The following is a 27,927-nucleotide window of genomic DNA, read 5'->3' on the forward strand; positions in this document are numbered from 1 at the left end:
AATTACAATTAGGACAAAATACTTCATATTACGAAGATTTCTCAGCAATTGTCAGTTGTCTAGGTTGGTTAGTATCTCATGGTCTATTACTAGTCAATATCTGCTACAGCGAAAATTCCTGTAGCACAAATGGACTGGAAGATTGTGTTGAGTTAATTATTAAGAGACTCTGACCTGTAATTAGAGAAAGATAAAAAGGACTTGAATTCTTAGGTTTGGAATGATTGCATTTCTCCCCGGGTGGGGGTGGGAGGAAGGGGTTGTGTACGATTGGTTGACTAACACAGAAGAAGAGTTTTTATCATCATCGGTCAGCTCACGTTTTTCTCTTTTCCATTGTTTTTAGCCTGAGCCTCCTACAACAAACAAATGGCAGCTGGACAACTGGCTGACCAAAGTCAGCCAACCGGCAGCCCCACCAGACACCCAGGAGGGGAGCGCAGAGCCCCCGCCTCGGCACCCAGACAGTAAGGGCAAGGGGGGAGGCGACAGCAGCGGCCCCACCACTGGTCACGAGCTCTCGGAATCCAAAGATCCTCCCCTCAAGAGCTCCAGCAAAGCCCCCCGGGGCTCCTCCGAGGCCCCTCACCCCGGCAGGAGGAGCTGTCAGAAGTCCCCGGCCCAACAGGAGGCCCTGCCGAGGCAGACTGTCGGAACCAAACAACCCAAGAAGCCGGTCAAGGCCTCCACACCGGCGGACCCTCGGGCCGGCCTGCAGGTGGAGAGCGAGCCGGGCCCCCCTCCGTACGGCTCCAAAGACCAGCCTTCCAAAGACAAGCCCAAGGTGAAGACGAAAGGGAGGCCGCGTGCCGGAGACAGCAGAGAGCCCAAGCCTGCGGCGCCCAGCCCCGGTGATCGGAAGAAGCACCAGAGCGGGCCGCTGGCCCCCTCAAAGGCACTCTCGGGCCCCGAGCCCACGAAGGACAATGCGGGGGCCAGGAGCCCCGAGCACTTTGCCCTGGTTCCCCTGACCCAGAGCCAGGGCCCGCCCCACGGCGGTGGCGGCAGGACTAGTGGCTGCCGGCGCGCAGTGGTGGTCCAGGAGGACCGCAGGAAGGACAAGCTCCCGGGGCCTGCCAGAGACACCAAGCTGCTGTCGCCGCTCAGGGACCCTCCTCCCCCACCCATCTTGATGGTGAAGATAACCCTGGACCTTCTTTCTCGGATACCCCAGCTTCCTGGGAAAGGGGGCCGGCAGAAGAAGCCAGAGGACAAGCAGCCCCCCACAGGGAAGAAGCTCGATTTGGAGAAGAGAGGCGCAGACAACTCAAGCAAGTTGGTCAAAAAAAGAAAGGTGAGTGTAGAGGGCAGGGCCGCGCTCTGCAGTGTGGATTGTACCTACTGTTGGCCTGGAGCTGGCTGTGACCCGAATTGTCTTAGAAGAGGCGGGAAGTCTTTGCTTTGATCTGGTATAGCCTTTGCTCCTATACCAGAATGACCCTGTCCCTGGGGACCTGCGTGCTTCCCGGCAGGCATTACCAAATGCTGGATCCCTTCAGCAGTCTTGCTAGTTTGAGAAGAGGTGAGGCAGTCATTGAAAAAGCTATCTTGTTTTAGGATAATATAGCATTTTCAGGTGCACTTTTTTTCTGATAACATTGGTATTTGCCACCTGACCCATTATTAGGTTTTGCCCTTGAAATTAATATCTTACATGAACTGAAATGTTAATCAGTATTCCGAATTACTGAAAGAACTGCTATATATTAAATCTTACTCTTCTGGTAGGATCCTTTTTAGTACTGATACTATATCTGTATTTTAACTGATGGCTGCCTAACACCTCATTAATTTGAAACTACCAGATTTAGAATTTGTGACCTCTATTAAAGACTTTCATTAATAAGCAGAAAGTTATAAAAAAAAGTTATAGAGCTATTAAACACACGGTTAGGATATCTTGTTGAGTAATACTGGGCTGATAAGGATATATTGTAAGGTAATGAAAATCTGTCGTTTCATTTATCACCATTTTTGGAGATATCATTTAAGGAATAAACACAATGAAAAAAAACACATTTGTACATTACTTAAGATCCTGAGTTAACTTGGACATACCACTATTTTGGATAGTCTCATTTCTTCCTATATCCTGAATCACTGAGCCCCCGATACACTTTTTGCTGATGCTTCATGGTGAAAGATAAGTGAATTTTTTTCCCCTAGTGGCATTCCAGCCTAATCTGTTCCAGATTCAGAGTAAAAGGCACGGGAAGGGCCAACTCTTTCCTGCTGACAAGGGATAAAAATTTTAACACTTTTATAAGTACACCAAAAACTTCTTACTCCGTCGTGGAAGTTGAACTAAGAATAACAAAGGACAAAAAGATCCTGAAGCCTGTTGTCCCGTCTGTGTGATTCCACCAATTACTCCACCAGGTTAAAAATATAACATGACTTTATCAAATAGCACAGGGTGACTTTTCTCCAGAAGCTCGTTGAATGAGACGTGAGGGTGTGTATTACCATTGTAACCGCAGCTGGCAGCTCAAGTCCTAATTGGTAGTGCTGCTCCAGCTAAAGGAGGGCATATTCCCATGTCAGGGAACTTTTCAAATGATCTGTGTGTGTGTTAAAGGTATAAAACTTTATGGATGAAATGGCGATGGATCTGGCTAGGAAAAAAGCGCCTGCATCTCATATCCCTGAGAAAGGTTCAGAAATACACTCCTTGGGGCCCTTGAGTGGCTCAGTCAGGCCTATGAATCTTGGTTTTAGCTCAGGTTATGATCTCATGGGTCTTGGGATCAAGCCCCTTGTGGGGCCCCATGCTCAGCATGGAGTCTTCTTGAAGTCTCTCTCCCTCTGCCCTTCCCCCCACTCCCTGTCTCTGTAAAATAAATAAATCTTTAAAAATAAATAAATAAATAAAACACAACCCTCCTTTACCTCCCCTTCCTCCTGGGAAATCTTTTATCACATACCTCTCACCTGTCATGGTCCTGTCTAATCTCAGGTGAACCTGCATTAGCTGGAGTGGGGAGAAGTATTCGCTTCTAAAATACTAACCGGATGGGAATATTAGAAATTGGAGGCTCTGCAGACAGTTCGCAGTCCCAGTCCATACCCCAGTGCAAGTCTAGAAGCATTGTTTGCAGCTCTGGAACAGGAAAGTCAGCTCTCCCTATTGAGTATTTGAGCTGTGCGCTCTAGGCTCTAGAAAGCCATTCCCAGCCCTTGGCCCTGCTCCACCAGGGTGGCTCATTTATCTCTCTGGAGGATGGAGAGATAATGATCCGCTCATCTGAGTCAGATACATGCTTGCTTGAATGCTTTGGCAGGCAGCGGAGAGATCTGCCCCTGGGAACAGTTTACCTCTCTGCTGTGATACTGACAGGATCAGGGTCTGAACCAGTGGTTCCAAACCCTGGCTACACATGATGGTCACCTGGGGAAGCCTTTATTGCCTATGGCAGGATTTGCACCCCCTGCGTTACCCCCTCCATTGGTGTTTTCTAAATCCTAATGTCTAGCAGAGCTGGGAACTGCTGGAGCAGAGCCATACTACAGGGCTGAGATTGTACAAAGCTAGTTCTTTGGTTCAAGAAGTTCCTCCACTGTGCTACATTTGAACATCATGGATCTAGGCAACCAGGAATTCCTTGCCAAAGTATATCACTAGTTAGAAGCTTTCAGATAAATCAATTTAAAAATAATCAATTGTATACTTTTTTCATGATCAGAGAATCACAGTCTTTTGGGTTTATTCCTGCTGTGTTCTCGATATTATGAATATTGAGCATATGAACCTGAGATCCTGCCCTATATGGGTGGGACTTCGTCCTGTCCGGACCCTGATTCACACTGTGCAGGCCTTCCCCACAGAGCAGCTGTTCCCCCCAACATGTGCACCTGGGCCCCAAGGCAGGCAGGGCTGTTCTCAGGTTAAGCCTGTGCACTCTTTCACAAATTCAGATGGTGACGATTTGTTCATCTTCATTTTAAGTGTGAACACTAGAAAAAGATCTCTGGGGAAGTAATGAGAACAGTTGAAGAACATGCCTGGTTCTTCACATGAGTGAAATTTCATTTTTCTTTTGTATTTTCTTTTTTTATTTTGCAGTAGACCCCATGCCCAACATGGGTCTTGAACTCATGACCCTGCTATTGAGTTGTATGCTCTCCTGACTGCACCAGCCAGGCACCCCTGAACTTTAGCTTTTCATTTAAATTCTATCTGTTTCTTTCATGGTGCCAAATTTAGCAAACATTTTCAGAGGGTTAACCAGTCCTTGTAACCATTTTAGACTTAAAAGCGTGAGAAGATGATCCTAAAGACATAATGGTGGGTTGTGGCAGCTCTGATGAAGCTGTCACATGTTGCCTCTGGAGAAAAGGACGAGGCAGGGAGGCAGGTCATGACGAAAAATGGAGAAAAGTGTGGGAGTAAATAGGCATGACTTGACATCATGCTCCCTACAGAAACTGCAGAATTTCATCATCTAGCTTACAATTTAGAATTTAAAACACTACTTGTATTTTCACTTAATTCATAAATCAAGCTGATGCCTTTGCAGACTAGGAAGACAAATGGAAGTCGGGAAGTACAATATAATGAAAACAGTGCAGCACAATTGAACATATTCTAGCGACACATCTAATGTGCATAGAGCTCCATGTATGACTTTAGCATATTCTAGGCACTTTTGTAGATCATATCTCATTTAATTTCAATCATTGTATAGATCGCCTTTTAAATAAAATGCCAGACTGTCCTAACCATCATGTAGACAAATATCTCTGTCCTTTCATTTTTCTAAATAATGGCTTCACTGACCAAGATGCTTTGGCATTTTGGGAAATAACATTTCAGAGCTATCAATTATGTCAGTTTTGGGGAATGGGAAAAGGAAATTATGGGATGTGATGGGAGTGCGCATTTTTATTGCTTGTGAATGGTTGGTTCAGTCCCTTCCTTCTATCCAAGATCTGACCATCTTTCTTTGGATTGTTTATTCAGACCAACATTCCCAGTTATTCTTCAAAATCAAGGGTTTAAAACATCATCCCTTATAGTTTCCTAAAGCCATTGATGTCTAATTTCTTCATGTTTTGTTAGTTACCCCAAGAAGAGCCTCATAAACATATGAGCATGATAGTGAAGACTGATTTAAACTGTTCTTATGGGGGTCCCTGGGGGGCTCATTCCGTTAAGTATCTGCCTTTGGCTCAGGTCATGATCTCAGGGTCCTGGGATTGAGCACCGCTTCAGGCTCCCTGCTTAGCAGGGAGCCTGCTTCTCGCTTTCCTTCTCCCCCTACTTAGGCCCTCTTGCTCTGACAAACAAAATCTTTAAAATAAATAAATAAACCATCCTCATGCCTGTGTATTTCCTCACCAAGAAGGGGGGAAAATGGGTTTTCTGTAATACTTATCCCAGCGCCTCTAATCTGTCTTCTCACTAAGTCCCCACCCTTGTTCTTGGTGCTGATTGGCACTGTATCATCGTCTTCTTGAACCTCCTGCAGAGACACACCTCGAATTTCCCAGATGGCTGCTTCTCTACTTTTCCTAACCCCAGGTGCTACCGAGCCCATTTGCTTCCCTGAGGGAGATGACAGCCTTAGAGTTTGAGTGCTAAGAGCCTATGGGTTGCTTGTACAGCTGCTCCCTTTCCTAGGTGAGATCTGGGAAAGCTATCACATCACCTGGCTGCTTAGCCAACGTAGGTCTGGAATTCGTGTGTGCTCACTCTGCCCAGTCCAGTGATGTTCGTTCTTCTCTTTCACACCTGATGGGTTTTTTTTTGTTTGTTTGTTTGTTTGCTTTTGTTTTGGTACACAGGTATCTGGTTGGGGGGATTATTGGAGAGAAGCACAAGGTCATAGTTCAGGATGGGTTCACGGACTCTGACAGTGTCATCCCTGGCTCAGTCCTTCCTTTGCCCCCATTCTTGCCACTCCAGGGCCTGCGCCCTCATCCCCACCCATTTCCCTTTCAGATGCTCATCGTCTCTATCATAGCTAACTAAGCATCAGGGAGACCAACCTTCTACCTGTTAGAAACTCTGTGGCCTGAAATGAGTGTCCGTCTTGGAAAAGCTGTCTTCATTTTCCCTCTGCTACCTGTAGGTACTTAGATGATGAGCCAGATGCTAGGGCAGGCGTGAGGCCGCTCTCTCCCAGAAACCACCCTGGCTCAGCACTGTCCCATCTCTTCCTTTTATGGTCTTCATACTTGCCCTTCTGCTGTACTCTGTAGGTGGAGCAGTTTTTGGCAGATAATCTGGGCCACCTGATCCAACTGGTTGAGAAAAGCAAACAAGTCAACAGCCTCCTTTTGTTGTGTAGATGCAGGCTTGTGGAGATGCTTATCCTTCTGGAAAAAGGGAACTTCCAAAGCCCAGACCTCATACAGGGTTGACCTGTAGGTAAGCCACAGGCACAGGAGACTTCTTTTTTTCTCTTGAAGAGTAAGTACCCCACTCTTGTCTCATTTTCAAATGGCTTCTTGTCCCAGAAAAACCTTCAGAAGTCCTTGCCTCCTGCTTTTCAGTCTTGGAATTCAAGACTGCATCTCCTGCCACTGAGTGTTGCTGGACTCCCTGCTTGCTTTCCTAAATCCACCCCCTTAGAGTTGTCGCACAGCCCAGCTTGCCCAAGGGCCTCCACTGCACCCTTCAGCTGCTCAGCTTGTGCCACTTGACAAACGTTTATTCCGGGGAAGCCTCTGTGACTGTTCCAGACAGAAGATGACAAGGTTTCAAGTGCATAGTGTACGGAAGTACTGACCTCAAGCCCACAGGCTTGAACTCAGTCAAGCAAGGAAAATCACAAGAAGGGGAATGTTGTTTGATTTAGTTTAATGGCTTACTTTCTCCTAGCTTACCAAATATTATCTGTTTGTAAGTTCTACATATCAGTGTAATGAGCATATTATTGCCAACATGGGTGTTAAATGCTAGTGTCAAAGTTCGTGTGTTTGGTGATTTCTTGAGGGTTATTTTGGCTGTTCTTTTGAGTCACCGACTGGCACAAGCCAGGTTATGTCCAGTTTGTGAGGATTGACTCACTATGAATCTTCTTTTCGTGTGTGGTATATAAGGTCTACCACTTTGGGTTACCGGCATGTCCTAAGCAGCATGAAGATATACAAACAAAAACTAACTCTCCACCTCTGGGGTTTGGTGGGGTTTTTTTGTTTTGTTTTGTTTTTAAGGAAGTAACCTTGTGGACAGTTTATGCCTGGTTTTCCCTTGGGAACTTATTCTCTGTGTCATTAATTGGCTGGAAATACCTTCCACTGGAAAAAGTATATATTGCCAACTACCTCCTGTACAAGTTAATATCTGTCTGGGTATTTTAGCAAATTCTGTGACTTGGCCTAAAGGTAAATCTCCCATCTTTTTGCATGGCTTGCTAGGCTAACTTTCTAGCCCTTAATCTAAAACTCACTGGGCCCAGTGGTGGCAGAGACTCTTGGCACAGTAGGCTCCTTCTTTTTTTTTTTTTTAAGATTTTATTTATTTACTCGAGAGAGACACAGAGAGGCAGAGACACAGGCAGAGGGAGAAGCAGGCTCCATGCAGGAAGCCTGACGTGGGACTCTATCCCGGGTCTCCAAGATTAGGCCCTGGACTGAAGGCACATGCTCAACTTCTGAGCCACCCAGGCTTCCCGGCACAGTAGGTTTTTAACTGACAGGGAGAATAGTAGGGTTCTGTTTTAACCCATTCATTTCCAATTCACTCTCTTCTCTGTCAACATTGATGGTCTCTGGACTGTTAGCAGGACGAGTTGAATTGTGGATCTGTGTGCTGTGCAGGACCCCACCTAGGAGGGCTCCCCTGGCATGTGCCGGTACCTTTCATGTCTTCTGAATTGTGCTCCAGAATTCTGCGGCCGGCCCCTGCTGCATGCCACAAGAGAAATAGCTGTGTGAATTGCCCTCTCCTTGTTCAGCTGTGCCTTTGAGATGTGCCTATTTATGTACATCACATCATCTCCTTACCTGCTCTCCCAAGATGTTTTTTCTCTGGTCTTCTGTAATAAATGGTTATTATTTCTGAGCAACTGGTCTCTTTTTATCTTATCTAACCCGTACATGTTTTTAAAATTTTATTATCAGAGGAAGTGAGGAGCAGAGGGAGAGGGAGAAAGAGAATCAATCCCAAGCAGACTCCCCACTGATCACAGAGCCCAGCATGGGGTTCCATCCCACCACCCCGAGATCATGACCTGAGCCAGTATCCAGCGTTAGACACTTATATGACTGAGCCACCCAGGGGCCCCTCACCTGTACATTACATAGTTTCTTCTTTGCATTGACTAGTTGGAAGTTCAGAACGCAATTTATAGATTGGCACTAGAAAACTGTAGCATAGCACTGCCCACTAGCAGTACAATGTAAACCACATATGTTATTTTTTTTTTACATATGTAATTTTAAATTTTCTAGTAGCTACATTTAAAAATATAAAAAGACAAAAAAAAACCTAGTGAAAATAATTTTTAGATTTTTATTTAATCCAGCATATCTAAAACAGCACCACTTGAACATTTAATCAATATAAAAATAATTACATTTCCCATTTTTTGCACTAAGCCTTTGAACTTGGTCCCTTTGGACTAGCTATGTTGGAGTTCCGTCTAGATACTGTCTGGTGGCTGTCGGGATTGCACAGGCCATGCAGAATCGGCCTCTAGGAGAGTGAAAGCCTGCCCTTGGATTTAATTTCTCTTCTCTACCCATATTTTCCCTTCTTAATATTTTCACTTGTACACACACCAAGAGATTGGAGGTATGAGGTACCTTGAATGATCCATTTTGAAAGGAGACAAACTTTTTCCAGTGGAGATGTGAAGGGCCGAGTGGACGTGTATGCTCAGGTACATTGGTTTGCGGAATGTCTGGTGGAGGAGGGGCACGTTTTTCCTGTTACCCTTCCTTTGAGTGGGGTCAAGCTGCCTATAAACGTCTGGGCAGAGCTTGAGCCTACACATCTTAACTTACTGCTTTTTCTTGGAGAAATTCAGGGAATGAGGGAGAGACAGTGGGGCCTCCCACTATCAGTTAATTTGAAGAACATTTTTTTCCTTTAAGGCATTAAGAGAGGATTTCAGGTTTTTCAGGGATTGTCCTAGATTGACTGGGTGGTGTCCCAGATTTCTCTCTTGGTGAACAACTGACAGTTGGAGGAGTTTAGTTCTAAATGTGCATCAGAATTAATTGAAGGACTCCCACCAATCACTGCACTGCCACTTGTTCTTCCCATGGAGTCTTTGCGTGAGCCCAGACCAGTGGGAAGGAGGCCACTGTGAAGTCACTGAGTCTACGTGAGACTTACTGTAAGCTTGGTCTGTGTGTTGACAAGTTGAAAAAGACTTTTGCCATGAAGAATTCTTTGTTCTCTTAATGATTGCGTGTGTTTATCTTGCACTTTAGTTGGTGTAAACAGATGTTTTTGAGGTATGTGACTCTCCATAGAATTAGATAGCTCTTCTGCTCATACCCTTCCCTCATTAAAATTATACTTACCCTTCATTTTTTTCAAATTTTTTTGAAAAATAGAAACACGTGTGTCCATATGTATATATATAGAGAAAAAGACAATCTCTTAAAAAGAAAGGAAGAAAGACAGTTGTATCAGTGGAAGAGGAAAAAAAATTAGCTGGAATCCCAAAGCAACTATTTTTTGTTTTATGTCTTTCTAGTCCTGTCTATAAGTTACAGAGACAGAGAGTTTTGTGACCTATTTCTTTCTCAATAGCGTACTTAATTTTCATTAGATGAAAAGTGTACTTTAAGCACCTCATTCCTAATTTTATACAAAGAATAAATTAGTGGGTATAAATGTATAAGCAGATAGTCCTTTTGAAAGGACTGTCCTTATTCATAAAAATCATCAGTTGTTACTTGCTGTGAATATGCATGTTTTATTGATTCTTTTATATTTAGAAAAACATCAGTGAGATATTGAGGACCATTACTTACTCTTCTGTTGTCAGCTATGATTTAGACATCCTCCCTTCCCTGGATGGGAAGAATATGCCTTCCTCATGTGAAAATCTGTCTCAGTACAAATCTCATCAAATATCAATTGCTTCCCTCAACCCCCCGAAATACACACAGTGTACGTACTTGTAAGTTTGCTGTGTGTGGAGGTGTCACCAGAAGTCTAATTACTCTTACTCCATTTGCTATGTAGCATTTTCTGTTTTATCTGTACACCTGTGTTCCTAACAGTGTACTTTGTCATGCAACGCTAACAGGCTGAAGCTGAGAAAGACCATGACAGCAAGAAAGCCAGACTGGAGAAAGAAACCAAGTTGCAGTCATTATCTTCATCCCCCCACAAAGAATCTTCCAAAACAAAGTGAGTATAGAGATTAGCAGCGGCCTTGAAAGGTGATCAAGTCTTCCCCAGGCTCGACAGGGCAAAATCATTTTTATTCTGCAGTAGGAGTGGATCAACACACTGTCTAGCTCATTTTGATGACTTGCTAAGTTTGTTTCATGTTGCTTTCATCCACGAGGCCCTTTTGGGAATGAACAGTTCATCAAAGACATTTTAACAATGGAAAATTTCCTGAACATCTGGAAGTAATTTCTTTCTAAAATAATTTTTAATGAAAAAAAGAAGGGTGCTCTTATAATCCCTACTTTGCAGAATTGGAGACAGAGGCACAGAGAGAAAGTGACTTGCCTATAGTCACAAAATTCTTGACAGAACTACCACTTGAACCCCGGGAGCCTGGGATAATCCAGGCTGACTCAGTAAGTCTCCTGCTTTGGAGAGAGGTGGCCACAGGGCAGGCGGCTAACTCCAGGAAGTTGTGAATATAAAAAGTTATTATTCACTCCCTGGTTTATTCAAGAAATCGCTGCATAAAATGACCTGGCAAAAGAAAGTAAATGCATAGTGTCACTGGGTGGGAGCCAACAGATTTGAGAGGGAGGGTGGAAGAAGGAGCAGAGAGAAGGTGACAGCTGGGTTTGCCCACTTGTCCAGCAAAGGTCCAGGTTGTGGCACAGCTAATGAGATTAACTTGGTTGGGGAAGTTAGGATCTCTGGTAGACTCTACGAGTTTAGTGACAAATCACACAATCCATTATTCATAGATAGGACTAGATCTCTCAGAGGTACCTGAAGTCCTTGAAGTTTGGCCTTTCTATAACAATGGATTTCATGCTCTGTGATTTGTTAATTTTTGGTGTCAGCAGCCATTTTACAACTAAACTACTAAGCTAATGTGTTTTGTGTTCTGCCTTAACTTAGTTTTGTGTGATATTTCCTTCCAGAACACCCAGGCCCTCCTCTGAGCCCTCAAAGAAGGAGATGCTTCCCCCCCCACCTGTGTCATCCTCATCCTCATCCTCCCAGAAGCCAACCAAGCCTGCACAAAAGAGGCCAAGGCGGGAAGCTGATCCCTCCAGCCAAGACGCTTCCCAAAGTGCCAGTAGTAGCAAGGGCAACCACAAAGACTCTTCCACTCCCAAGCACAGAAAAGTAGAGGGGAAGGGATCTGGAAGCAGTACAGAGCACAAGGTAAGCAGGCAAGGCTGGAACTTAACGGAATGGAATACATCAACACATCATTACATCTTTACTTTAAATTCCCAAATAAGAGAAGTTCCCAATGATGATTTTTCAGAACTCTTCATTACTGTTAATAAGGCAATAATGAGTTATTTGTGTTTAAACCTATAGAGGGAGAGTAAAAAAGGGAGAGGGAGAATAAAAAAGATGACTACTATTCCATGTTGTTTAGATGTCAGTTTATTCTTCTTAAAGTGGTTCAGAGGTGAAAGATCAGAATAGATTTTATCGTGTTGATTTTCTATCAGTTGTTTTGCAGTAAAGAATGCTACCTGGTTAGTTCTTGGTTTGCATGTTTGGTGTCACCTACTGTCGTTATTGGTTGTAATGGGAAAAATGTAGCCACTTTCTCTTCTACTGACCTGGGCCGGGTGGGTGTGTATGTGTGTCGACTAAGAGAAAATGTTATGTTTAGCTTTGTTGATTATCTGTGCACTTTAACTTTTTTGTCTTACATCTTTTTAGTCCTCAGTATAACCAGAGCCTATAGTTTCAGTTGAATCTAGTTGGGAAAATGGGTGACCAAGCTTAATTGTACAGTGCTTGATTTTCTCTGTTCTGAACTGGTATTTTGGGCTAATTTAGAGGTGTGGTCAGTGGTTTTAACTGTTGGAGTGTGAGCTGTATGATGATTTTTTTTAAAGGGATCTTCTGGAGATAGTGCATATCCTTTTCTAGTGCCTTCTTTGCCAAATGGTAACTCTAAACCAGGGAAGCCTCCAGTGAAGCTTGACAGGTAAGACCTTGAGTGTTCCTGCTGCTCCCCCTCTCATCTGCCCCCCTCAACCCCCTTCATTTGAAACCATCCCCCCTGCATCTCCTCCCATCCTTTTTCTGCCCTCATAGTCTTAAAGTCATCTTGTCCCAGTCTTAATAATTCCAGGTTCTTATGACCCACCCCTGATGTTTGCTTCTCTTCCAGACAACAAGCAGATTTTCACAGGAAGGAGGCCAAAAAGTTGAAGCAAAAAGCAGAGTTAATGGTCAGTTTGGCTCTTTCATCCCTTTGGTAGAAAGTTTTCTGATAAGATATCTGTTGTCTCATTGAATTCCCTATCACTGGACGGCAGGGGTGGGGTGGGGAGGGCCAACATGGGCTGTGAAATAAGCGCGATCAGCGGGTCTTAAGGAGTGAGGGGTAAGGGATTCTTAGTGAAATTATTTTTCTTTGACTCCATCTGAACATAGGCAAATGTACAGGGTACCTAGTGACAAGTTTTATATGTAAATGAATGGAAGTTAAATCCACCCAGTAGTGTTTGATTTAATTAATATATGTCACTGAATCAGTGGATCAGTTCTTTGGATGTAGAAGACAAGGTCTGCTATTCAAAGTCTGTCAGTTTGTGTTTAACCTGAAACATTTCAGGAGATGAGGTAGTCTGTGCTCCAAAATGGTCTTAGAGCCCTTGAGATAATAACCTGAGAGAACAGTAGACCAGTGCCATTAGGTAAGATTTTAAGATGGAGGTAATGATTGCACTGTTGGTGAACATACTTTTTAAAATGAGCTGTCTTTATCCAGTGGCTGTTGGGACTTTCTGGAAAGTGGTGCTTTTGTGGTAATTGCATATGCAATTAAATGTACTTTTACTTCTCTGCTGCAGTATAATTAGATAATGTTTGCCCTTTGTTGTGTTTAAATATCTAAGACTTGGGCGCTTTTATTTATTTAATGTATTCTCCAAACCCAAACCCCTACAAATACCACTTACTGAACCTTGTACCACATGAGAAGAGCATGGTGGCCCCTAATGTCCTGGCCTGGTGTTCTTCAACCCCAGGCTGTAGGCGGGCATCTCTTCGCAGGCAGGCGAGGGAAGGCTGGACTCAGAGCCTTTATCAGTCCCTGTTCATCAGGGCAAGATGTTTATCAAGTCCTTACTATGCGGGATGCTGTGAGGGGGTCAAAATTAAGCCTCTCCATGTAGACCTGTCTCCAAAACAGCCCTGTTACTAGGATGGCCTGAGTCAGATTAAGATGTCTGCACTGAATGACAGTGTTTTTTCTGGCCTCTGTCTTCCAGCTTTCCAAAGTTGGTGCCAGAACCGTAAGAACCTTTAGAATTTTTGCAAGAGAGTAAATACTCAGTGCTTTGTCAGCCAGTTATCTAAAACTTACCTTGAGGTTGAATGTTTTTCAGCCGCTAGGTTCCTTCATTATTCAAACAGTAGTCCAGGGAACTTTCTGTTTTGCTATTAAATTATACAGATTCCAGATGCACCTCTTCTCCTCCCTACCTTAGCTGCCCATATATTCCCGTGTGTACAGGGCAGTCCTGATTTATACCTTGCTGCATCTCATTTTAATAGCTAATAAAAGCTCATTTCACCGTGAAGTTATGCTGGTTTGCACAAAACCCAGAATGGCAATCTCTATAATATTCTCCTTTAATTGAGCAAGGTCTCATATAAGTTCATTTTGCATTCCAGGTAGTTAAGTTCACCACTGAATAGAGAGGAATGTATTTTCTCTCTGCATTGTACTCACTGTTGAGTAGGGAGGTGAGGATGCTACTGCTTGAACACTGTCTCTGGAGCTGCAGAGGGAGCTGTCTCAGAAATATTTTCATTATTAGCCTTGCAGAATACGTCCCTCAGAGAAGTAGATATTGGCAAATCGTTTTACTATAGTTCCTTTTGTTTGTACACTAAAGGCCAGTACAAATCTTGGAAATTCCATGAAAGAGATGGCATTGAGTAAGTAAATATGAGGAGTCATAGTCTCACCAGTGAAGCAAACCACTAAAGCCCTATACTGCTGATATAGTGGGCTTTGCCAGTTTGATTCTTATTCTTTCTGTCACTAATTTTCTTTTTCTTTTTTTGGAATGTAAAACAGATTTTTTTATTAAACACAAAATACACTTTTCAAGTATAAGAAGTTGACAGCACTTATTAAATAGTGTTTCAAGTTTTTCTTAATTTTTCTTTATTTTTAAATGCTAGTTAGTTACAATATAGTGTGATAGTTTCAGGAATAGAATTTAGTGATTCATTACTTACATATAACACCTAGCACTCATCACTTAAGTGCCCTTCTTGTTGCCCACCCCCCCACCAACTTCCCCTTCAACAACCCTCAGTTTGTTCTCTCAGTCAAGAGTCTGTTTTATGGTTTGTCTCCCTCTCTTTGTCCATCTTATTTTCCTTCCCTTCCCCTGTGTTCATCTGTTTGGTTTCTTAAATACCGTATACGAGTGAAATCATGGTATTTGTCTTTCTCGGACTGACTTATTTCAGTTGACATAATACCTAGCTCTATCCTTGTCACTGTAAATGGCAAGATTTCGTTCTCTTTGATGGCTGAGTAATACTCCTTTGTGTGTGTGTGTGTGTGTGTGTGTGTGTGTGTGTGTGTATGCACACTGTGCAGTTCAGTTTTGTTTTTGTTTGTTTGTTTGTTTATTTATTTATTTATTTATTTATTTATTTATGATAGTCACACAGTGAGAGAGAAAGAAAGAGGCAGAGACACAGGCAGAGGGAGAAGCAGGCTCCATGCACCGGGAGCCCGATGTGGATCCAATCCCGGGTCTCCAGGATTGCGCCCTGGGCCAAAGGCAGGCGCTAAACCGCTGTGCCACCCAGGGATCCCCTGCAGTTCAGTTCTTTATCCATTCATCAGTCAGTGGACACTTGAGCTCTTGAGCTCTTTCATAATTTGGCCATTGTAGACACTGCTGCTATAAACTTAAACATCAGGGTGCATGTGCCCCTTGGAATTAGTGTTTTTGTATCCTTTGGGTAAATACCTAGTAGTGCAATTGCTGGGTCGTAGGGTAGTTCTATTTTTAACTTTTTGAGGAGCCTCCCTACTGTCACCAATTTTCTGACCCTCTCTTCTCTAGAAAAAATATTTGAGAACCAAGCTATTTTTTAAAAAAATTAGTAGCCCCACACCATCTTTCCTTGCTGATTTGTCACCATCTCCTTATACTCCACTTGCATCTTTGCTGCTTTTATTAATTCTTTTTGAACATGTCAAATTGAAAACATTAGCAGAAACTACGAACTTGGATATGCATTGCTCTTATAACACATGGTCCATAGGACAAATGTAGAGAAAAGGTGGAGGTGCTCATCGCAGTCTTGGAGGAGAGGAGGTGGCTGTGTTCCAGTGAGGAGAGCATTCAGTGACAGGGTGTGCTTTCAGGTTTACGTGAGCACCAGTATTTGATTTCATTCATATTTCTACTTGCCCTTTAAGGGACTCTGAAATTTTATCCCTGCTGGCTGGCCCAGGGATAGCCTTGTACATTTAGCCCTGACTTCCAAATGAGATTGGATGATCTGTTTGGCTCTAAAATACATAAAACAATTATTGTTAGAATTAATATTTAAGATGCTTATAAACCATAATGTTTCCTGTTGCTCGTAAGATAAACATCACAAGTACAAAGAAATTTGTGTCTGCATCATTCTAGATATGTAGAAAAGTCTATTTCTCAGGAAAATTATATAATGAGAAATTGCACCCTAATAACAAGGAGAGGATGTGCTTACTGCCTTGGTTTTTGAATATGTAGTTTAAGACTTAGAGTAGTCTTAATAAGATAGTTTTCTCTTTTCTGTTAAATTTTCTCTAAAAGAAAATTTATAAGTAGGTCAGAGCCAACAGGCTTTGGTTATCACTGTGAATTCTTTTGTTCTCACAGTTTTCCTTGGCCATAATTAAACTAAGACAGTGGAGGGGAGGGGGAAGGTAAAGACTGTGTTTGAGAAACTAAACAAAAGTCTGTCTTGGGCCTAATACTGACCATATTCTTCTACAGATGGACAAGGTTGGGAAGGCTTTTAAGTACTTGGAGGCCGCCTTGTCCTTAATTGAGTGTGGGATTGCCATGGAGTCGGAAAGCCCAGCCTCCAAATCGGCTTACTCGGTGTACTCCGAAACCGTAGACCTCATTAAGTAAGTGCCAAGTCATTTTGCCATCTTCCTAAGAGCTTCTCTTTCCTCACCTTTATTGCCTGAATCCATTTGAACTCAGTTGGAAGACAACTTAATAAAGGAGAGCTTTAAAAAAGTGACTGATCCAGGACTTTCTTGGGTCCTAGACGAAAGCTGTATCCTGGATGAAGTGCTAGAATAGAGGGACTGAGTCCAGCTCCGTCCTTTTGCCAAGTGTGCTGTGAAATGCCAGACCTTGCAGGGAGAGGCTGGTTTTTCCAGTTTGGTTTTCTTATCAGATGCGCTGGCAGCTCAGTGAAAGCTCCCTTCTTCATCTGTATTTGGGCAGGGGACCCAGTGAGGACACAGGTACGTGGTTTCAAGCAGGTAGACAGGCCAGAGAAGAGACATGTCCTTGCCTGCTTTTCTGAATGGCCTGAATTACTGCTCTAAAGCCTGGGGTTTTTTTCTGTGTGGTTTTCATGTCTACACATCTTCAGGAAAATCAACATAAAACCAAGACAAATATAATAAGATGTCTTTGTATCTGGGGTTTTCTAACTGCCTTTGTTTAACCTGGTGTATTTTTTAAATTTTCCTATAGATTTATAATGTCATTAAAATCCTTCTCAGACGCCTCATCTCCACAAGAGAAAATATTTGCTGTTTTATGGTGTGTACTTTTTACTTTGTCTAAATAGTATTTGCTTTTGCACCTTTTGCTGTTATAAAAAAGATTTGGAAGTTTGTTTTTTTAACATGGAAATTAATAATGAAAGGCAGAACAATACCAGAAAGTAGGATGTGTGATCAAAGGGGCTAATCCCACTGATACTTTGTATGAAAGGCATCTGTTTTACTGTTGACTCAGTAGATGCTTTGGTCTCGTGACTTGAATGATATTCTTGTGTATTTGTATTTTTCCACCAATATTTACTGAGGGGTGGGGATGAAGAGAGAGAGAGAGTGCCTTAAGCGGGCCCCACACCCAGCATGGAGCCCAACCTGGGGTTTGATGTCAGGACCCTGAGATCATGACCTGAGCCAAAATTAAGAGTCGGACACTCAACTGACTGAGCCACCCAGGTGCTCCTACCAATAGTTCCTTTTGATGATAGTTTGAACAATACAGTAAGATTCTTAAGATAGTCTTCCTCATGTAGATGAGGAAAACCCAATGTGTTCCTCAGGCTATAAAAGGCTAGTTATATATGACTTTCTGTAGTAGTGGTACTCATGTCTATAAAGTAATACTTCACTTTAACTTCTGTTTATGTTCATAGCATGCGTTGTCAGTCCATTTTGAACATGGCGATGTTTCGTTGTAAAAAAGATATAGCAATAAAGTATTCTCGTGCTCTTAACGAACACTTCAGCAGTTTTTTCAAAGTTGCCCAGGCACCTTCTCCATGCATTGCAAGGTAATGAAAAGTCTAATTTATGTAATTTTCAAAATTGAGTGCTTTCTTTATTTATCTCTTGCTTTTGCAACCATCTGTAGGACTCTGGCTTTTCAAAAATTGTGTATATTTATGTACTGATTTGCCCCTGAAACTTAAATTATTTGCATATCTCTACCTTTTTGAGGAATAGTTATAAGTCCAGGTGTTTGCTGATTAAGTAACATAAAAAGATAATTACAAGGAATATAGGGTCAACATTTTAGAGCTTTGAGAATCTTCAGATAGGCCTAACAACACAAAACAGAGGCAGAGCCAATCAGATATAGTCTTCTCTGTCTGTATGACATGTGGTCTTGTCATTTCAGGTAACAAGAACTTTCCAGAACTGTATACCCTTACCTAGGATCCATGAGAGTGATAATAAAAATGAAAAAAAAATTTTTTTCTTTTTTTTTTTTAGATTTTTTAAAAAATTTTTGTTTATTTATGATAGTCACACACACACACACACACAGAGAGAGAGAGAGAGAGAGAGAGAGAGAGAGAGAGGTAGAGGCATAGGCAGAGGGAGAAGCAGGCTCCATGCACCAGGTGCCCGACGTGGGATTTGATCCCGGGTCTCCAGGATCGCGCCCTGGGCCAAAGGCAGGCGCCAAACTGCTGCGCCACTCAGGGATCCCCGAAAAAAAATATTCCTACCTAAGTTTCACCTCCACCTCACCCCTACCCCCACTTTGTGAAGGAAGTTGTTCATCTGTGCCATAAGGTGTTGGAAAATAGAATTTTTGTGCAGGTTGTTAAGATGAAGATAGAATTTTCTTCCCTATAGTGCTTGCCTAGTATTTTTTTTTTTTAATTTGGTTATACTCCTTGAAAAGTTTCTAGTTCTAATAAGTTTTGCTATTTTAAGAATATCACCTAGAAGATTGCCCCATTTCTAGCACATTCAAGAGAAGAAATTCCCATATGGCCTGTATGTATGTATGTATGTATGTATGTATTTATTTATTTATGCATGCCTGTCTTTAAAAAAAGACAGAAAGAAAGAAAGAGAAAGAAAGAAAGCAAAAGCCCTGATTGAGAAGTAACTTCTTCTGAAAATTTTCATGACTGTCACCTCTGAGATATTAATTCTTAGTAAGTTGTCAGTCACATTATTTTATATAACTCCTTCACCATTTGTCCAGCCACTATATAGCCTTCTTTGTACGAAACCTTGTTTTTAGGTACAGGGAATAAAGCAGTAAGCAGAGGAGGAAAGAATCTCTCCCCTCATGGAGCTTCCATTCTAGTTCTTACAATATACATTCTGCAGGAGACATTTAGGGTCCCTGCAGCCCCCGAGGGCAGATGTACCCAATCATGGGGCTCCTGTTTGACCCATCTTTCCATTACTTTTTATTTATTTATTAAAATTAATTAATTTATTCACACAAGAAGCAGAGACACGGCAGAGGGAGAAGCAGACTCCCTTTGGGGAGTCTGATGTGGAACTTGATCCCAGGATCTCAGGGTCACAACCTGAGCTGAAGGCAGACATCCAACCACTGAGCCACCCAGGCACCCTCCATTACTTTTTATGTCTAAGCGTTTTCCTTGTATTTCTCCCTTGATGCACATCAAGGCCCCCATTAACCTGCATGTGCAGGTATACGGCCAAAAGGGGAGTGAAGGGAAGACTGTGAAGCCCCCGATGCATGATACCTTTTGCCCAGTCTCCTTGGAAGCTGTCCTGTATTCATTTAGTCATGGATTCAATAGTTACATGTGAAGAGCCTACTCTTTGTGCTAAGTGCTAGAAATGCAAAGATTAGGAAGAAATGGTTCCAGTCTTCAAGGAAGGAAAAGAAGGAAAAGGAATAGACAGAAAAGTAAAATGGGATGTGATAAATGCAGTAGATAAATTAAAAGGTAAATGCAAAGAGACCAGCTTAGGTGGTGGCTGAAGGGAAGCCTTGCTGTATCCCTAGTGTCTAGAAGAGTGCCGAGTGTAGAGTAGGCGCTCGGTAAGTATTTGAGCAAAAGAAAGAATGAATATATAGGAGGTCAGAACCGTCTTCACAGGGAAGCATTGTCTTGGTAAAGTTAGAATTGAGGGGATGGGGGGAAGAAGGGATTCCAGGCCAAGGGAGTAGACTCTGTAAATGGAGCAAACATATTTGGACTATAGATAGGCCCACCTGATTCTGTGTCCAGTGAAGGACACGTTGCCTCCATCCATTTACTTCCTCTGCTTGGTGGGCTCCATTTTGTTGTCTTTCATGAAATAAATTCCCTAAATACTGAAGGTGAAGGGTGTCTCTGATCTTTTGGAAGTGATTGTCAATTTGGCTAGGACACACTGGAACTTTGTAATATGGACTGCAGTCCCAGAGACAATAAATCCATAGTCCTCGGGTAGGTGATTAATCAGTTGTCTTCTTTCTTTCACCTTCTAGAAACACAGGCACACCGTCCCCTCTCTCTCCAGTTCCTTCTCCTGCCAGCTCCGTAGGGTCCCAGTCCAGTGCTGGCAGCATAGGGAGCAGTGGTATGCCTGTCACCATCCAGAACATGACATCTTCTTATGTCACCATTACTTCCCATGTCCTTACCGCCTTTGACCTCTGGGAACAGGCTGAGGTCCTTACAAGGAAGAATAAAGGTAAATGGCTCTGTGGTGATAATTACTGGGGCAGGGGGATCGGGAGGGAGTAATGTGGTTGGTTTGTGCTTTATGTTCAGTGTTTGGAAGAAAAGGAAGTATGTAGGTATTTGCTCTCCTCACATCTCCTCCATTCTGCCTCACGCCTGAGCCACAGTGCATGAGCTCTGCAGCTTGGAGCCAGATTTCTGTGACTAGATCTCAGCAAAATTAAATTAGAAGTGGTTGTAGCACCTTGCTCGTCGAGAAGTTCTGGCATCGTTTATTCCAGCTTGAACTGAAATGCTAGCAAAAGGGCAAGGCAAGTGAAGAAGGGAAGTCACTGGCTGTCTTTGGGCACAACCAGTTTGGTATGTGAAGTAGCATAACCTCAACAGCAAGTCACGTTATCTGCTTTCAGCGTATGTTAAGAAAGACGGTTTGCAACAGTATAAGAAGTATGGCGTAGTGAATATTCCTGAGACTTCTCTGAGAAGCAGGCCCTTGGAGAAATTCAAGGTGTAGGAGGTGGTAGAGCTTCTGCTATCAGAGGAACTGCTCCGTGTCGTACTGCGACCACTGAGTCACTGCGTCTGTGTAACTGCCGCATGACTGCCATTCCGTAGTTCTTCCGCGGTGGCCAGCCAGCTCTAGCCACTTAATTTTCTCATAGCTTCTTGCAATTTAATTTTCTTTCATAGCAAACTAATGATGCTTTTAATACATTGGGGATTTTTTTGTTTTGATTCACGCATCCATTGATCCAGTCACATAAATTGAGGTATTTTCTGGCACAAGCCATCTGCCAGGCATTATGGATTCAGCTCTAAAACTAACCCAGTTCTTATCCTTCTAGTCTAGTAGTCTAGTGGAGGGATGTGGAGAACTAGTGAGCCATTATAGTAGATTGTGATTTTTTTTTTCCTGGGATGAAGTATAGAATAATGTGGGGGATACAGTTGCTGAAACTTTGACTTTTTAGGTATCCATTTTTATTTTCGTGTGTGCAAATGTGTTTACTTGGTTTTGGTTTTGCTTTGTTTGCAGAATTTTTTGCTCAGCTCAGCACAAGTGTGTGTGCCTTGGCCCTCAACAGCAGTTTGATGGATCTGGTGCACTATACAAGACAGGGTTTTCAGCGGCTAAAACAAGCAACCAAAACACCTTAACGGAGGCCCAAATTGATTTGATGCCTTGGGAACTTTTTTGCACATTGAAAGCCTCAAAAACAGTTCAGACGTTTGTCTCATCAGGACACCAGACTTGAGAAGAGAAGCACCATGAGATGGCCAGGACATTTGTCCACTTAAACGTTCAAGAACTTATGTGATCGTTGGTTGGACATGGTGGTTATGCAGAAGCAGCAATGAGGAGGCTGGCCTCAGAGATGATCTTGCCTTTCCTAACTAAAGGACAGAAGTGCAATGTAGACTAAGTGGGCGTATGAGTGGTCTAGAAACATTTCCGTACTTTTTTAAACCAACAGGATGCAAAAGGCAGATGAAATGAGGAGAAGCAGTTTTAGCTCTGAAAGCAAGTTCATGTCCTGTCAGTAGCCAGCGCAATCTATTCCCAGAAAAATTTTTAAACAATGAATTTTGGTATAGGGTTTTGTGGATGATTTTTTTTCCTTTTAAGTTTAGGGGGGAATGTTTGTTTAGTAAATTCTAATGGTCATCTGTAAAGCATAAGTTGTGAAGGACTCCACTGTACCCCACTTTCTGCACATGAACAGTGGCTTTGATAATACCAAGTATTGTCACAATTTAGAAAATTGAAGGCAACTCCCCCCCACACCCCTGTTGCCTGGAGTACCACGCGTTCACCCCAGTTCGGATTTCTCTGTCACTGCTGCAGTCAGCCTGAGTCAGAGCAGTGGAGGGAGGAGCTGCCGCTCATGGGGAAGCCATCTTGAGATCGCATGCACCGTGGAGGATGTGGTGCTGCCGTCTCCGCCCCCTGCTTCAGCGAAAGGCAGTCACCATTGACTATATTCTGACTTTTCTACTTGGGGAAGAAGGGAACCAACATTTATACCTGACCAGATGGCTAAAATGCTTTTTCATTTTTGTTTAAGTAGAGCTGGGATTTGAGGTGCTGATCTGTGGTCTACAGTTATGTGGTAACTCATGTTGTCTAACCAACACTCAATTTTGTCAGCAAAGAAAAATGAAAACTACTTCTTAGAGAGGCTATATTTTTCTGCTACAAATTATTTTATATTTATAGCAAAAGTAGATTTTCTGAGCCCTTGATTGTCTAGGGTAAATTAACTCCCTGAGAGGATGTGGAGATTTGGGTGGTTAATCAGACTTAAAAAAAAATTGTCACCACATGCCTTCACTCCAAAGTGTTCTCAATCAACTAGATTTGATTGGATTGAAGAGGAACCGTGGCCTTCCCATACGCTGTTATTGCCATATTATAGACGTTAAACCAAGTTCATAGGGAATAACCTAAAATGAAAGAACACAATCAAAATTCCCACATAACCATAAGCACAGATTTTTTTTAATTGAAACTTTGAAGGGTATTGGAAGCATTATTTTGAGTGCAGTGTTTTTAAAAAGCCAATTCTTTATATCCCTTTTAGAAGTAGAATTTGCACACATATTAAAATTGAGCAGTGAGTGTTATCACTCCTGTTGGTTCATTTTTTTTCTCCCTTCGTCCCATTCTGCCCCTCTCCGTTTTGATTCCTATCAAGAATGTTTGTCATTTTCATACTATTCATGAAGAAAGGTGGACCATCTTTATTACAAAGAGGTCGAAGATCTGTACGAGGAATGCAAGAACTTGGTGATTTGGTCACTAATATAAGGATGTGTAGAGGATGGGAGTGATGATTTTTCATGTATGAATTGTTTGCGTGAAGCTGTTCCTTCAGTGTCTAATCCAGCCTATGCTCTTGTTATCCTAGCTAGTTTAGTGGTTTGTTACCTCATGTTTAGGTGAAAGCCAGAGTTACAGCAGTAGTAGTATCTGAACGTAAGAATTGGTTGTGTGATCTTGATGGGCCTGTTTCATTCATCGATGTTCTAAAGCAAGGCCATTTAACAGAACCTTTTGTTAAATGAGCACTAACTGCCTGGTGGGTTGTGGCATTGTGTCCATCTCTTACATGTGTGAGACCAGACACCAGAACCAGGTTGATGGGATTATTTAAGTCTTTTTTTTTCCCCCCTTATTCACTTGGCCCCCCTGGCCCCGTTTCCCCTACCATTCCCTAATACAAGTCACCTGTCAGTTTGAAAGGGTATGTCCTTTTAGGGACAGGTTCTGATCTATGCAGATTGTGTTGGAGCGTGTGTGTATGTGTGTGTGTTCTGTTGGTGAGAGCGACAGCATTCCTGTGACTTAAAGACATTTCTAAGCGATTTCTTAGCCACTTCTAAAATTGTTTGCTTTTTCAGTGGCCTTACTCTTCTTGTGTAGTGTTCCCCACCTCCAACCTTTATATTAAAATTTTATTTGTCCCTTGAAAAACTCATCAATTTGCAGAGATCAATTTGTAGTATTTTGATCGTGGAATATTTCCAGTTCTTACTGCATTATACCGAAAAGAGGATTCCCAGTGGCTACTTTTTAAATAGAGTATGAAAAATAGTGGCTGATAAATCCTTAATGTTCATAAGATCTTTTTCTTGTTTCAGTTGTGTATAGAAATCTAAAGAATTTTAAAAATCACTGCAGTTTTTCACTGCATGCTTAAATTCCCAAAGGCAGAATTTGTACTGGGGTAGATAATTGAAAGGACTAGATTATAAAATGAGACAAATACAGAACTTTTTTTTTTTTTCATCTTGAGTGAAAATTGAGTGTAAAATCTTGCCTTTGGCACTATAATTTGGTGTGTGCGTGCGAGCGTGTGTGTTTACTAGGAAATGGAAGAACACTGTTTCGCTTTTTAAAATGTTGAATGTTTCTGTCCTCTCTGTAGATAATTAAAATGTGAATCACTAAACTTGAGATTTTAGCCAGACTAGGGGCCCTGATAAAGAATGAAAAACACTTCACTGAAATTTACCAAATTGCACTGGGTTAAGAATGTGAAAACCTTCACCGCACGCTCGCTGTGGTAAAGAAGCAAGGGTCCAGCAGGCATATTATCAGGACGAGAACTGCAATAGAATGTCTGACTTATACGAATGATACTAAATGAATCTGATTTTTTTTTTTAAATAAAAGGACTTTATTTTATAGGTCTGTTTTGATCAAGATACTTAGCTTTTGCCCCTAGACAAATTCAAACACACTTACATCCTTTAATTTCATCTCAGGCTTTTGAGAAGCTAACTGTCGACCCCTTTGTGGCTGAAAGCTTGCCTTAATTGGTACCTGAAATATTTATGTTAGTAGAACCAGGAGCTTACTATTTTTTGTATGATTCCTGTCCAGTAATTTTTAGAAGCAAAAAGATGAACCATTGCATCCTCCAAAATGAACAGGTTTTATATCTGACATATGAAAGGAGACGTGTGTGTGTTGTACGTGTACATATGCATTCATACACAGAATAGGAGGCTGGTTGAATTGGATATATTCATTGTGTCTTTGTTAACCAAACCTGATTTTGAAATACTAATTTGAGGATAATGCTGTATTTATTTTGATGTAGCTTTAAGACCTGTTAATGTGGGTCTTAAATCTTTTGTTCTGCTTCGTGAAGTTTGAGGCATAATTATTCATCTTAAGGTAAATGAATCATCAAATTAGGCTTGATTCCCTACCTCCCACCACAGATTCTACTTTTTTCTTAAGGATTTATTTTCCCAGACACTACACAAATCTTTGAAAAACTTTGCCACTTCTTCTACTATGCTCTTTATCATCAATTACCAGTATTTAAATTTTGCAGGAATATTTGGGCTTCTTTTAGAAACATAAATGCAGAGCTTTGCTCACTGGAAAGTGAGTTGTACATTGTGGCTATGGAGGGGTGTCAGGATTATGGCGATACTTATTCCTTTGTTCCCTTTCTGTAGTGGGTTGCCTATTTTGATTGTTTTTCGTCCTGTTGAGAATTAATGGATGTAAGGTTTTTCCTGTGCCTTTTTATCTTTGTGCTTTTGTTTGCTGGAGGTGGAGTGGTGTTGGGGGATTTTTCCTTCAAACAGTGCAAGTGATATCTACCACATGAACCTCCAATATGCAATCCAGTTGTGTTGGCTTCTCAGAGACTAAGAGTGATGACCACTGGCCATGTTCTTTAGTTCTTATGATGAGTTGGCAAGGCGCTGTCTACTTAAGGGGGCTGTGAATTTCCTCTTGTCCGGGGGAAATCACACTATGTTCCGCTGTGCAACAGATATCAACAGGTACTGTGATGGGTAGAAAAGTGCCTATATTTCTCTACCCACAAGGGCAGGAAGGAAACCTACAGCTCCCTATGAGCCTACATAGTACTATATTGGCCTGGAAAGACAAGGGAATAAGACCACTGGCAGCAAGGCTGGCCAAGCTGCGCTGGTGAGAGTGGGCGGTGGCTCACCTGAGGAAGATAATGTGCTTTGCTTCAAAGTAGATGTTCAAATGATGCTTCACACAGGCAGTATTAACTTTGCCTTTTGTTCAGGCCATCCACATGTATTGTTAAAATTACTGCACATCCCCCTCAGATATCAAGTATACACTGTTCATGGTGTGTGTGTGTGTGTGTGTGTGTGTGTTTGTAGGCATGTGTCCCAAATCTTTTTTGTTTTTTCTGAATGTGATCATGTTTTGGATGATACCTGAGCAGGGTTGCCTTTTTTTTTTTAATTTATTACCATTATATATTATATTATATTATATATTTGTTGCTTTCTTATAACTTTAGAGGAAGTCAAATCTTGGTATTAAAATTGTTTAAAAAGGAATAAATTGTCCAGTTGATATATGATCACTGGTCTATCTAAAATATGAATTTGTCTTTAGTTATTGTGGAATAATGTGCCAGCTATCTAGTCCACACAGTGATTTTGTATGTAGGATAGGGAAGCAGTGATGCTCTCAATGGGAAGATGTGCAACACGAGTAAGGGGGGACTCCATGTATTTTATCTACTTCAGCAATGGAACTGCAACTTGGGGCTTTTGTGAATAAAATTTAGCTGCCTTGTATAGTCCTTTGAAAGAGACATATGTGATCTGTGAAAATTATAGTTTTCTTTTTTTAGAAGAAAAATTTGCAAAAGATCTTTCCAAAGATAACGTGCCACAGATCTTTTGTTTGTTGTTCTCTGTAATGAGGATTAATTGCTGTTTAAAAAAAAAAATGTAATTGACTTGTTAATCTTCAAATTCTTTCCTTTTCACAAGAGGATCGAACTGTTAAAAAAAAAATCAATAAAAATTTAGAGAAATCATTGGGGTTGAATCCATGCTTTCATTTTGCCTGAATAAAGTGATTCCTAAAATTGCTATATGTAATTACCATCCATTTATAGCCAAGAAGAGTCTGACATGGTGGGATAACAGAACATGCCCTTACTCACAATGTGTATTAAGTGTTGAAATGGGGAAAGACTGGTGGGTAGAGGGTAGGTCATCCTTCTCTTTGGCTTACTTTTAAGAACTTCAGTCACCCACAGATTAGCCTAATATCATCAGTGTGGCATCTTCTCTTTCCCACATTAAGTGCCAGGTGCAATGGTGACCATCATTTGCCTATTTTGAATGTTTGTTGGGTGGACTGATGAGTGGAATGTTGGTATTGAAAAGGAATTCTAAAGGCCATCGGGTCTCTCCTCCCTTTGCAACTCTGAAAGAACTAATGTTCTGCCTCTCAATGATGTTAGTAAATCAGAAAGAACATAGGTGCTGAAATCGGACTCACTGAATTTGAATCCTGGCTCTTGAGTTTGCTCTGTGGCCTTGGGCAAGTTACTTAACCTCTCGGGGGGTTTTCTCATAAACTTTGTTGATTTGCGGCCTACCTAGTAAGATGATCAGGATTGCGCTAGATGGTAACTGAGAGTGCTTAGCGTGGTGCCTGCCATGAATGCTTATTGGCTGATGGCTCCTTCAGTTTACTCTTTGCCCTTACTGCACCACAGTCCCCCCAACACCTGCCCCCCAGCCTATGGCTGAACACTGATAAAGACCTCACTACCTGCCACCACCTTTTTCATTTTTTGTTCCTTAGGTTAGGTTGACCTCTACCTAACATCGGGCCTCCTGAACAGACCCCCGCTGTCACTCCGCAAGCTTATGATGAGTCGACCAGCAGCAAGAACTGGTAAAGCACACAATGGCAAGCAAGTGTTAGGGAGTGTTTTTAGTCCTTCTTAAGAGAAGCTATAGGGCCGATGGGTCATAAAATCTCTGGTTTTCATCTTTTTCACAGAAGCTGTTCCATGTCCTATCTTGTCTGTTACCAATTTTCAGTTGTAGTTGTCCTTTGTATGATTGTATCAGTTTATTTAACCAACCTCCTTGTTAGACATTGAGATTATTTGTAACTAAAGAATGCTTCCACAAACCTCCCTGAA

At 42.0% G+C, this 27,927-nt stretch overlaps 1 protein-coding gene across 4 annotated transcripts in view; it reads left to right on the top strand.

The window, feature by feature from the left end:
• Positions 1 to 27,927, top strand: part of AFF1 (AF4/FMR2 family member 1) — a 217,855-nt gene that overhangs the window by 174,942 nt on the left and 14,986 nt on the right. For 3 of the 4 annotated variants that reach the window (XM_041758997.1, XM_041758999.1, XM_041758998.1), the window contains 10 exons: positions 347 to 1,294; positions 10,212 to 10,315; positions 11,242 to 11,488; positions 12,184 to 12,275; positions 12,462 to 12,522; positions 16,315 to 16,451; positions 17,035 to 17,103; positions 17,714 to 17,851; positions 20,272 to 20,477; positions 21,504 to 26,852. In XM_041758997.1, the coding sequence (XP_041614931.1) occupies positions 347 to 1,294; positions 10,212 to 10,315; positions 11,242 to 11,488; positions 12,184 to 12,275; positions 12,462 to 12,522; positions 16,315 to 16,451; positions 17,035 to 17,103; positions 17,714 to 17,851; positions 20,272 to 20,477; positions 21,504 to 21,625 (2,124 nt within the window). In that variant the 3' untranslated portion in view covers positions 21,626 to 26,852. Of the gene's footprint in view, positions 1 to 346; positions 1,295 to 10,211; positions 10,316 to 11,241; positions 11,489 to 12,183; positions 12,276 to 12,461; positions 12,523 to 16,314; positions 16,452 to 17,034; positions 17,104 to 17,713; positions 17,852 to 20,271; positions 20,478 to 21,503; positions 27,675 to 27,927 lie in introns of those variants that run through there. The other variant, XR_005988428.1, reaches the window with a different exon arrangement.

The sequence above is a fragment of the Vulpes lagopus genome, chromosome 6, assembly GCF_018345385.1.
Source record: "Vulpes lagopus strain Blue_001 chromosome 6, ASM1834538v1, whole genome shotgun sequence".
NCBI classification, from domain to species: Eukaryota; Metazoa; Chordata; class Mammalia; order Carnivora; family Canidae; genus Vulpes; species Vulpes lagopus.